Raw genomic sequence first — 12,751 nt, 5'->3', positions numbered from 1 at the left:
GTGCCTAGATGGAGGACAGGTGTTTAAATCACCATGTACCCTATTTGCTCATTATTATTGATCTCTCGCTCTAGAGATAATTGCTGATTAGCTCCTTGAGTGAGGCTCTCCCCCTCCTTCTTACTTTCCATTTTAAAAAATGAAAACACTCGAGACTAAGGGAAAAATGTAAATAAAACCTTCAAATTCAGCAACCTGCACAGATGCTTTCCAAACAGACCTCTCCCATGGGGATCACACTGGGAGAGAAGGAGGCAGCACTCTTTTTCCCAAAGTAGTCCTGAAAGGGGCTGAAGAAATGTATGTTTCCTTTTATATCCTGAAGCCTGCTCTGCAAAACTGCCTTAGGTGGGATATGTGTGCAGGAAGGTTGGGAATAGCGAGAGAGAGCAAACAAAAGGAAATGCCTTGTGACCTAGGTCTACCATTTGACATTTTCCCGTAGGAGTTATGCCTGTCTGGCATTTTTAAAAAACTTAGTTCTTTGTAGGAGCAGCCTGAGGGACAGTGTGCAGCTTCCCTGGGGTCCTTTCCCCAAATGCTTTTCCCATCTGTGTAATGAATTGTTGAGTTCAGTATTTGCCTTTTCTTCTGAGCTGTAACCCTGGTGTTTGTATTCTGCCCCAGGTCACTCAGTTGTTCAGAAAGAGGCCACGAAGACATGCCGTTGCTCAAACAGCATCCTAGCCCTCACTGGCGTGGCTCAGGCTGCAAAGCAGTTGGTGGTACCTCTGTTCCCAGTGAATGTCCTGGACCCCTAGATCCTCAGCAGCAAGTTAGCAAAACAATGCCTTGCCCCAGGCTCCTGGCCCCAGGAATGCAGGGGCATCTCACAGACACCAGGGCTGTACCCCTGACCCCACTCAGCTCAGCTCTGCCTTCCCCTGTTCCCTCTAGCTCACAGGCTGCAACTGATCAGCTGCTTGGAAGGGACAGCCAGACAGGGCAACAGCCTCTTCTGTCCCCAGCAGGGACCCACAGAAGCAATGGTCACAGCCTGGTCCAGCCTGCCAGTCCAAGAAGCCATGAGCCCAACAGCCCAGAGCATGGCATAGAAGAGGCAACAAGGATGCGAGTCTTGCTATCTCAGCGGCCTGCCCTGCCTTGGGTCAAGCGGGCCCACACAGTCAGAGAGGATAGCCTCCCTGAGGGCTCCTCATCACCTGAGTTTGCAAACCTGAAGCACTACAAAACACAGCAGGCTCATTCAAGCTCAAGCAGCACTCTTGAAGACACGCCTCTTGGGACCCCAAGCACTCCAGGGAGGATCTCCCTCCGGATATCTGAGTCAGTCCTACAAGCCTCCCTACCACCTCGGGAGGACTATGATGATGAAGTGTTTGTGAAGGACTTGTACCCCAATGCCACTTCTAGTCTCACATTGGAACTGCCCCCACCCCCACCCCCTCCACTGAGTCAGGACACCCCAGTGAATAGCTCTGACGACTTTCCTCCACCTCCTCCCCAAGCTATGTATGAGGCAGAGCTGGACAGTGAGGATTACAAGGAGCCCCATACCAGGTAAGTGGGCAGACTCTGTGAAGGGCAAGCCCCCTGCTGAGGAAAAAAAAAGGGAGCCCCTCTAGTAAGAGACTTTCACACTGCAGATTCCCCAGATCCTCCATTGGTTGCAGTAGAGAGAGCCCTGATGTGGAGATTTTCCATACAAGCTTAAGTCATGAAACTGGCAGAACAGTTTGTTTACCTTGGCTGGTTGTTACCCTAGTTCCCAGTACTAGCATTGGGAGCAATGGGACAAGAGTATTGAAAACGAACACCAAAGACCGAAAGGCGTAGTTTACTTCTGTGGACATGATAAGTTCAGGGGGTCCAAAAAAGTAATGTCCTTCTTCCCTGCTTGAGTTCTGAATCAGTTAAGAAGACAAAGGAGGAAGACATAAAAGAAAGATGATCACTTTTATTATTGATAGAGATGATACTGGAAAATATGGCTTCTCTCTGAGTGTAAATGAGCCTCCTGATTCTGAGCCTACCAAGTTTATCTGCCTAGCCACAGGCCGTGCTAAGTACACACTGGGGTGTGTGTGTGTGTGTGTGTGTGTGTGTGTGTGTGTGTGTGAATGGAGGGAGGAAAGGGGGTGAAGATTAGCCTAGAGGCAGCCTCACTCAGAAAAAGAGGCTGGACTATGCACAGGCTCTGGTCAGCTTTCTTTCCAATGTCTGTTGCAAAGGATAAAGAACAGAGCTAAAGGTCAGTAATGTTTAGGAAAACCTATGGAAGCCAAAAGAATGGGGAAGAAGCACTTTCCAACACATACTCCCTGGGAAAAGAGATCTCTGAACCCCAGAAGAACACACTGTGCCTCTGGTAACTCCCTCTAAACATCACAAGGGTGATGTACTATCAGCACCCTGTTTGCCTGGACCTTTCAGAAAGCTCTGGACTCACTGCATCATTAACCAAAACTGAATTCCTACTAGATCCATCCCCCTTAAAAACACACAACTTCCCTGTGACCACCTGTGGGGCCAAGGAGAAAGTTCTTGAGAACTCTGCAGTTTGGGAGGTGGGATGACTTCAGAGCATGACCACCTGGTCTCCTCCTCCCCATTCCTCATGTGAGAAGCGACAGCCCCAGTGGGGAAAACTCTTCCCTTAGTCTTCCTACCCTTTTGCTGATTCCTCTTACTCTCTTTTTTAATATCCCTAGCAGCTCCAGCAAAGTTGCCAAGGTGACAGTTGCCAAGGAAAGGCCCATTCCTGGTATAGTCCATTTGGCTGGTAGTCAGATACCGGCTTCCAGATCCCAAACTTCTGTTAGAGATTCAGAGACCAACGGGACCAGCCCACCTTCCGCCATGGGTGCTCTGCCCCAACTTGCTGGGGCTCTTGGCCAGGAGCCAAGCCCAGGGCAGCCACCTCCCATCCATGACCCAGACTGTGGGACTCAGGGTTTAGAAAAGAATGTTAGTTCTGGCCCTCAGAAGACCTCAGAAGACATCAGAACAGAGGCCCTGGCCAAGGAAATTGTCCACCAAGACAAATCTCTGGCAGACATCTTGGATCCAGACTCCAGAATGAAGACAACTATGGACCTGATGGAAGGTTTGTTTCCCCGAAATGTTAACTTGCTGAAGGAAAATAGCATAAAGAGAAAGGCCATGCAGAGAACTATCAACTGTGCAGGATACGAAGGCAAGAGGTAAGTCCCTGCCCTGGTAACACCCTGATGGTGCATGTTTACTGTGGTGTGCTGCATCCCAGCCCCCAGCCACAGGGGTGAGCAGTCTGTTATTTTTCCTCCTTTTGATTTCTCCTGGGTTATTGCAATATATTCTCACATGTTTGATTTCCTTAAAGGACTACTATGGGAAAGGTTTAGAGCAGTTTTTGTTTTCTCTTTAATTTTCAATGAAAGCTATGTAGATTGATGGACTGGAACTCCACGGTTAGTGGCTTCTAGACTAAATAAAAACAGCATTTCCTCTAAATTTGGGCTTGCCCTTTAGAATTTTCCAACTGATTCTAACTAAATTACTAACAAGAATAGTATGTTTTGATTTGGGGGAGGGGGAGAAGGAGAAAGGAAAGAGTTATGGAATCTTTACAGGCTCTTTGACAGGTTGTTGGTGACTTTCCTAATATGAGGCCTAAACTGTCACCTGGTCCTCCTTCTTCAGATTTGGCAGAGACTGATTGAGGTGAAGTGACTTATCCAGGGTCATGTGCTAAGCAGACATTTAGTGAGTACCTAAAATGTGCAAGGCAATCTACCAGATTCCACAAAGGACCCAAAAATGAGTTTCTGAGTGCACCAGTCATCAGTTCACCATGGATGGTTGTAGTACATCAAGTTTAGGAGCTTCCATTCATTCTGTTCTCTGACCACTTGCTGTAGAAAGGCCAAAGTAACTTACAAATACATCCTTAGCCAAGCATTTCCTAGCATTATCCCTGAGAACTTACATTCTCTCTATCGATTTAGAAGTGAAATAGTCATATAACTTTTGCAGCGGAGACCTTCTGGAACAATTTCAAAAGGGTGGCATGCACCATCTTCTGGTGGAAAGGAGCATTGTCCTGTTGTACATGAGACTCAGCAAATAGCCTTTGTGAGGGTTAATTAAATGCCTGAGAAGCCAGTTTGTAATGCAATGAATATATCGGTGGGGGTGACGTGGGGGAGCACATAAGAAAACCTTTCCCTATTTTTTCAAATAACTGAATTAAATTTGTTTAGAAGAATAGTCCTAGCAAGCAGGAAACTAGTAAAAATCACTTTTTTCTGTGGTTCCTTATTCCACAGTAAAGTGATGGATGGTCTAGGTGTTAAATAAAGTCACAAGATTGAAACAACTCTCCAAGAGAACCTAACCCCCCTTCCATAGTCATTTATTCAGCTAGTAGAATCTTCCCTATACTTTGGAAGACAGCTTGGTTACAGTAAGACAGAGAACTCTAGGTAATAGGTTTCTCCATTCCAGGTTTGTTCTCCAGCCCCGAGACCCCTGTTGTGTAACCGAGGAGTAGACTTCACATCTTGTCCTCACTGACCAGCAAGTTCTAGATTTCTTAGGTTTATCTGGGGTATCATGCTTACATGAGAAGGAAAAAGAGTTGGTGCAACAATTCCGGTAGGCATCAGGAAGATTATAGTGACCTGGAAGAGTAGGAAACAACCCACAATCTGAGGTGTGTGTAGCACCTTCAAGATAACTTCACATTGATCAAGTCACAGCTCCCCCGTGGTCTTTCTGTGCAATAGGGGGTCACTACTGTTCTTATATTTATCACAAAAGGAAAACGTGTGGGAGGTGAAATGACTCACCCAGAGTCACCTGGCAGATTCACAGGCCTGACTCCCAGTCTCCTTCCCAGTACTGCCTTTGATGTTTTCCAGCCCAGGTTTGCCCAGCATCAAGAGCCCTATGCATAATAATCACTCACTAGTAAATATTTATTCATCCTAATTTCTGGGAAGGGACTGAATAGAATTTTTTACACATTTCCAAATGGATAGGCATGTGGTGAGATGAAGTTTCTGTGCTATGTACTTTTTTGTTCTTTATGGTACAGGAGTGAAGACAAGGAAGCCGTGGGCATGTTGGTCAACTGCCCTGCCTACTACAATGTGTCTGCTCCCAAGGCTGAACTTCTGAACAAAATCAAAGATATGCCAGAAGAGCTGAATGAGGAAGAGGAGCAGGTGGATGTCAATGAAAAGAAGGTAAAGGAAGAATTGGGGCCTGTGTTCTGCTCTCCCCCCAAAAGACAGCCAAGGTCCTAGCAGGGTTACCTGCCCCTTAGGGCAGAAGAGGAAGAAGGGCCTGTCACATCACCAGCCCTGCCCATACCATCAATGGACTCTTGACTTCATGGCACTTAGTGATTTCTCACAGCTTTCTTGTCATTTTCATTTTTACAGATGACAAAAGTAAAGGTGACTCAGTTGCGTAGCTGAGACTAAAACCCAAGTGCCCTGCCTCTTAATCCAACGTAGACCCCGACACTCTTCTCAGAGCTAACCAGCCAATGCCCACAATCTGTGTCATTTTCCTTTCATGTTTCATGGTCAGAAGGATCATGGAAACTACAAAATGTAGAAACTTTAAGGGAAAAGACTGATTGGCAAAAGATACTTGTGAGGAAAGGTAATTAATCTTTAGGTTCCCCCACTCTCTCTGCAATACTCCAGTGAAGAGTTTGGAAGCACATGTTGGAATTTAGCCGTTAGCATTTGATACTCCTACAGAAATTTCAAATGGAAAGCATTCAAAAAATGACCGTGATGCTGCCCCTCTTTTCCCACATACCCTGGAGATCTAAGCCAGGCTGTGCCTGCAGGGGAGAAAGTTCTTGCCATTCCACTTTCCTACAGCCCCAGAGGAGCCTCCTGCCACTGTGCTTTGAGCTCTTCATACAAGTCAGGCTTGCCTGCTGAAAAAGGACTCTTTGTTAAAGCTTGTCTCTTGCTGAGCTTGGAATGTAAGTAGCTCTCAGTGGTACCAATTCCAGGAGAAGCTCTCTTACGTGATTCTATTTCATTTAGTCTGTGTGTCTTGTTTTTGTGTGGATTGAGACCACAGGATCTAGACCCTGGGAGCAGGGCATCATGGGGCAGGAGGATTTAGGGATTTTAGAAGCACCTCCATCAGGGGGATTCCTCTGCTACCCACTGTTCTGGCTCCTCTGGCGCCAGGACTCCCAAGCACATGGCTGACTCACTGATGCGGCCACTGCAGTAACATGCTCTCCCAGCCCAGAGTTTCCTGTGTAAACCCCTGCTTCATGGCACACCTTCTGGCATACCCCTTACTTCAGTTCTGCCAAATGCCCCCATTAATGGGTCCTCTGTCAGGAAAAAATCCTCGCGCTTTCTATATTTATCCCAAAGAGGGAGCTATATAAACACCATTACAGGTACCAAGTTGTCATGACCCCTTTCACTGAATATTTTACAGGTTTTTGTTTTGTTGTTGTTTGCATGTACAAATACCCTATTTTACAGTAGCAGTGGGAGAGGTTACTTGGTGCTTAAAAAAAAAACACTTTTCCATCACTTTATCATCAGCCTCTCACTCTGATGATTATGTGGCAAAAGTATGTTTAGATTAAGAATATAAAGGCACAGAGGATTAATACTCACAGGAAATAATAGTAGATGCTATGTACTGAGCACTTCTTGTTAAGCTGTGTTTTTCTTTTTTTTTAAGATTTTATTTATTTATTCATAATAGACACACACACAGAGAGAGAGAGAGAGAGAGAGAGAGGCAGAGACACAGGCAGAGGGAGAAGCAGGCTCCATGCAGGGAGCCTGATGTGGGACTTGATCTCGGGTCTCCAGGATCATGCCCCGGGTTGAAGGCAGGCACTAAACCACTGAGCCACCCAGGAATCCCAAGCTGTGTTTTTCATAGTGCCATATTATCTTTATTTCCACAAAACTGCTCTAACACCTGTATTGCCACATTTTACACTGAAGTCATCAGGAGTCAGAAGGAGTCAGGCAAGGGGAGAAGACGACAAGACATGCCAGACAAAGGAATTGGCACAGAAGAAGACGTGGAAAAACATAGGGAACATGTGTGTACTAAAGAAAGGCTCTGCCAGAAGTTTGATATTTTGGAATGTTAGAACAAACAAAAAGGCTTATGCCTCAGTTAGAAAGTTAGAAACTACCAAATTTAGAGGATCACACAGGAAGGAAACAAATCCCAAAAGATGAGGCAGGGAGGCTCCACAGGAGCCAGAAGGCGATGGAGGCTACATGGGGCTTTGTGTGAAAGGCTAAAGAATTCAGATCTTACTGTATGGTGGTAGAGAACCCTATAAGATGTTTTTAATGAACTACAAGCTTATTCATATGTGACAGAATTTTCATTGGTGTCATCTGCATTTACATATCTGATTTGGAAACAGAAAACATGTAAGTTTTAAACGATGTTGTGGAAGGCATCTATTAGTATTTTCAGCATAGAATTGAAAATGCAGTTCCCTTCCTGATATAAAACCAGTTTTTCTAAGGGTGATTTTAAAAAATGATGCTTGGTCAAGATTGTTCCAAGGCAGAGTATAGCCTTTCACTAATTTTCACAAAGTAATAGTTTATTGCCTAATATTTATTTTATTTCATTTTATTTTATTTATTTTTTATTTTTTATTTTTTTTTAAGATTTTATTTATTCATGAAAGACACAGAGAGAGGCAGAGACACAGGCAGAGGGAGAAGCAGGCTCCATGCAGGGAGCCTGATGTGGGACTCGATCCCAGGACTCCAGGATCATGCCCTGAACCCAAGGCAGACACTCAACCGCTGAGCCACCCAGGCGTCCCTATTGCCTAATATTTAAAGTTACTAATAGCCTAAGATCTATTTCTAGGCATGAAATTCACTGAGTCCAAATTTATTAATATTTTTAAAAATTGAAATTAGACTGAAATGACTTCTACTTTAACATATTTTTATGTATACACTGTAGATAATGGATTATAATATTCCAAGTAAATGTAAGCATTAAAGTATGAAATGCTTTCATTGTCTGAACATAACTAAAGACAGTCTAATAATTAGAACTTTAAATTATTTGCCTAACCCCACCATATCTATTAGGCAAATATCCGCTTCAGCAGATCCCATGATTGTTTATTCTGAAGGCCAAAAGGCTTTGGCTTAGAGACTTATCTCAAGAGGCAAAAAGAAGGTGTTGTTCCTCAGAACTGGCTTTCCCCAGGAGATCATTAGCTGCCCATTTCTGTTGCTCTTCTTCATTCCTCAAGTTCCAGATTTCTCTGTGGTCTTTCTTCCTTTCAGCCTGAAAGACTTCCTTCAGCATTTCTTTTCAAATAGATCTGCTGGTGACACTTTCTCTTAGTTTTTCTTCATCTAAGTATGTCTTTATCCTGCTGCCATTCCCGAAGGAGATTCTCACTGGATATGTGATGCTGGGCTGACTGTTCTTTTCTTTTAGAATTTTAAAATTATTATTCCACCTTGTTGCTCCCATGGTTTCTGATGAGAAATGCACAGTCATTTAATATTGTTTCTCCTATATGCAATGTGTTGTTTTTCTCTGGCTTCTTTCAAAAAATTTTTCTGTATCTTTGATTTTTAGTAGTTTGATTATGATCTGCATGGTCCTGGTTTTTTGGGTTTATCCTATTTGGCATTTACGAACTTCTTGATTCTGTAAACTTATGTTTTTCACCAAATTCAGGAAGTTCTCAGCTATTATATCTTAAGATATTTTTTATGCACTCATCTCTTCTTCTTTTGGGACTCAGGTATCACAAATAGTAGACCTTTTGATATTGCCCCACATGTCCCTGAAGCTCTGTTCCAATTGAATAATTCATGTAGGTCTGTCTTCATTCTGCCAGTGATTTTCTTAATTTCATATGTAGTTTTCAGTTCCAAAATTTCCATGTAATTTTTCTTTTGTTTGGTTGGTTGGGGGTTTTTGGTAGAGTTTATTTTATTTATTATATTTATTTATATATTTATTAATTAATCTATCTACCTATTTTATAGAGCACAAGAGAGATTGAGCAGGTGGAGGGGCAGAGGGAGACAGAGAGATTCCTAAGCAGACTGTGTGCTGAGCACAGAGTCTGACACGGGGGGCTCGATCTCAAGACCTGAGATCATGACCCTAGCTGAAATCAAGTCAGATGCTTAACCGACTAAACCACCTAGGCATCCCCCATTCAGTTAGTTTTTTGTAGTGTCTGTTTCATTGCCAATAACTTAATTATTTCAAGAGTGTTTTTTACTTATACTTTGGAAGAAGGTCATAAAAGCCACTTTAAAGGCCTTGGCAATCCCAGCACTGGGGTTCTGTCAGAGTTAGTGCCTGTTGATTGTTTTCCCCTGGGAATTGCTCAACATTTTACTGTTGTGGTTTATGGTTTTGTATTTGTTTGTTTGTTTTTTTATATTGGGCAATTTTGTATTGTATCCTGAACATTTTGAGTATTATGTTGTGAGACTCTGGGTTCTGTTAAAATCCTCTACAGAACATTGACCTTTTTTGTTTTCATTTTAGCAGGCAGCTATTTAGCTTTAGACTACGAGTGCTATCCCACCTCTGGGTGCCAGTTCCAATATTATTTCTGTTTTCAGAGCCTTTGCTGTGTTGTACAGGTCTGTCCCAGACATGCACCATTCAGAGGTTAGCCTGGGACTTGGGTAGCTGCTGTGTTCAATTCTCAAAGCCTTCGCTGTGCTGCCTCAGGTCTGTACTACACACATGCAGCTTGAGTGTGAGCCGGGGACTTATGGCAGTTCACACACAGAGTTAGGGGATCTTCTTTCCAGCTCTCTCCTGGCCATTATTTCCCCACATTCCCTGGCTCCCAGCAGCTCCTCTGCCTGGCCTCTGGCTAGAAAGACAAGTTCTCTGTGCTGCTATGCTATTCTGCATGACTGAGACCACCCTTGATAAAAGAGAAAGAACTAGTGGGAATTCTCCTCACACTCTTCAAACCACTTCCTCTAACCAGAAAGAAGGGTTTTTCTCTTGGGATTGTCAGTGCCTGTGCCACCACTGCAGAGTGCAGCTCGGGGAGTAGAGCTACTCTTGGAAGCCAAGGCTAGGAGAAGAAAAGGGAGGGTTAAAAGGATTTTCTCCCACATTCTTAGCTCACAGAGGCCCCTTTTCTGGTCTTCTTGTTTCAAAGGCAGGGCTTTTCTCCGAATTTTGCTGCCACACCCTGTGTGCAGTTCTGTACTGCTCAGAGTTAGAGCAAAAAAGGCAGGAAATTAATCCTCATTCTGGGTCGTATTTCATATTTGGCTCCCTGCCCCAACACATTGCCATACTTAACTTTACAGAGCCCCCTTCAGAGTCCAGGGATGTCAGTTGTGCTAACGGGGGAGGCTGTAGTGGGTATACGCCATCTTGACTAACATCAAGAGTTCCTAGCTCTTCCCCCTCCTCAGGATTTACCAGGAGGGAGAGAGCTGTAGCAGGTTTGCATTTTAGAAATCTCTCTGGCAGGGGATCCCTGGGTGGCGCAGCGGTTTGGCGCCTGCCTTTGGCCCGGGGCGCGATCCTGGAGACCCGGGATCGAATCCCATATCAGGCTCCCAGTGCATGGAGCCTGCTTCTCCCTCCGCCTGTGTCTCTGCCTCTCTCTCTCTCTCTCTGTGACTATCATAGATAAATAAAAAAAAAAAAATTAAAAAAAAAAAAAAAAGAAATCTCTCTGGCAGCTGTGGAGTAAGACGGGAGGAAGCAGTGGTAGTTGGGAGGCTATTATAGGAAAGTGATAATACCTGTGTAAGCCATGAGAAACAGATGGATTTAAATAAAGGGGAGCAACATGAACAGCACCTGGGGACAGATTAGACATGGAGTATGGTAGAGAGAAAAGGGTCAAGGCTGCCTCTCAAGTTTCTGGCCTAGATGGCTATCATAACTGAAATAGGGAAAGCAGGGAGGTCATTTAGGGAGGGAGGATGATGGGCTGAGTTGAATTTAAAGAAACTCAATATTGTTTCTTGTATGTCAGAGATTCCTGACACCCAGAACCAAGAGACCATACTAAGTAAATAGGACACCATTCTGATCACAAGCCTTCCTGAGAGGAACTGAATGTAAAGAAAGAACCACTCTTGACAGAAAATGTGCCAGAGAATATTTGAAATGGCTGCTGAGTCCCCAAGATCCTTCTGTTTTGCTCAGGTCACACAGCATGAGATAGAGGTTTGATCCCACTCCTGTCACTGAAAAATTGCCCCTGCCTTCTCTCTCGGATGCAGTTCAGCTGAGAAAACAACCATGTGCTCCTATATCCTCCCGTTTAAAATCAGAGAAAGAAGGAACCACAAAGCCTATGGCTGAAATATCTTTATCTTCCTTATTTGTACTAAGTAGAAGCCTGAATTCCACTCTGCCCCTCAACTCCAGCCACACAGCTAGGAGTCCTGAATTATTTATTTGAGATGAAGACAATCTGTCAGCAGAGGCCACCTGTGTTAGTAGTGATGTGATTGACAACAGCGTCAGCACAAATCCTTGAACAGAAGGCAAAGTGGCATTGCCTTGCAGGGAAGAAATTGAGTATTCCCCTAGAGACATCATCCTAAAATGAGTGGTGTGTGTTCTTCAGACTGTTGCTGAATCTTAATGATAGCACACAAAAGTAGTAACTCGAATGTGTGCAGTACTTTCATATTTCCCAGAATGCTTGCACAAGCTTCCTTGTATTTGAGTCTCGTGACATTCCTATCAGCTATTTTAATGTAGTGATTAGAGCCTGACCCCTGGAGCCAGACAACGTGGCTCTGGCAAGTGAAATAACCTCTATCCACCTTACTTGCCTCATTAGTAAAACCAGGATAATAATAGCACCCATCTCATTGGGCTGTGGTGAGTAGTAATTGAATAGTAGAACACTTAAATAGTGCCTGGCACAGAGAAAAAGCTTAATATTTAAACATTATTAAGTTTTAGGCAGATATTATTATCCCCTTGCCATGAGTGAGAAAGTGGAGGCACAGAAGTTCAAATGGCTTAGCCTGATGGTGAATTTTCTGTCAGAGCCTCGACTCCTGATTCCTGCAGTAGTAAATAGGTGAGAAGGGCCCAGCAGAGATGCTGCAAGCAGATGGTAAGGTGGGAAGGAAGGGTGTATTTAAACTATATTTAGAGAAAGAACCCTTATAAAAATAGCATCTCACACAGGGTGCCATAACAGTTTATATCAGGTGAGAAGAGAATAAATGTGATGAGTTTGCAAATTAAGTAGCTCCTGAGAGATCAGTATGTCATTAAAACAAGCCCCTCTAAAAAAGACCGGTATTTTCTCTCCCACAGTGCATTCTGCAGATAGAAGTGGATAGGTCTTTTTGTTTGTTTGTTTTGAAGAGGTCTGCCTGGCAGAGAAACAGTTGTTTGGTACAGCCAACTTTCCCTTGTTGCCTTCAGTTATATCTCATTTAGCTACATTTTTTTAAAGCCAAATTTCCATAACTTAAAGGCTTAGAAAAAAAATCAAATGCTATCCAAATATGCACCATTTGGGCCAGGCGTGACTGATGTGACTGCTCAGTAACTTACATATCCAGCTTGTCCATGTGTGCTAGTGTACTACATTACAGCCCAGCAGATAGCTTTCAGAAATCAGAGTGCCACGAAATGTGTATTGGTTCATGCCACAGAATCCTCCCTGCATCACTGCCAGACACTTTGATTCCATTCCTCCTTACACCATCAAGCCCCCCACTCCCCGTACACATTAGCTCCCATACAGAGAGGCTTGCAGTTCTGACCAGTATCAATGTCT

General features: G+C 43.9%; 1 protein-coding gene across 1 annotated transcript in view; it reads left to right on the top strand.

The window, feature by feature from the left end:
• Positions 1-12,751, top strand: part of SHROOM3 (shroom family member 3) — a 166,627-nt gene that overhangs the window by 143,893 nt on the left and 9,983 nt on the right. Inside the window, exons 7-9 of the mRNA XM_072745539.1 lie at positions 628-1,521; positions 2,673-3,164; positions 5,039-5,189. Coding sequence (XP_072601640.1) covers positions 628-1,521; positions 2,673-3,164; positions 5,039-5,189 — 1,537 coding nt within the window. The remainder of the gene's footprint in view (positions 1-627; positions 1,522-2,672; positions 3,165-5,038; positions 5,190-12,751) is intronic.

This window comes from Vulpes vulpes, unplaced genomic scaffold, assembly GCF_048418805.1.
Source record: "Vulpes vulpes isolate BD-2025 unplaced genomic scaffold, VulVul3 u000000899, whole genome shotgun sequence".
NCBI lineage: Eukaryota > Metazoa > Chordata > Mammalia > Carnivora > Canidae > Vulpes > Vulpes vulpes.
Note: the sequence above shows the minus strand (reverse complement) of the source record. Positions and strands in the feature narration are given on the sequence as shown.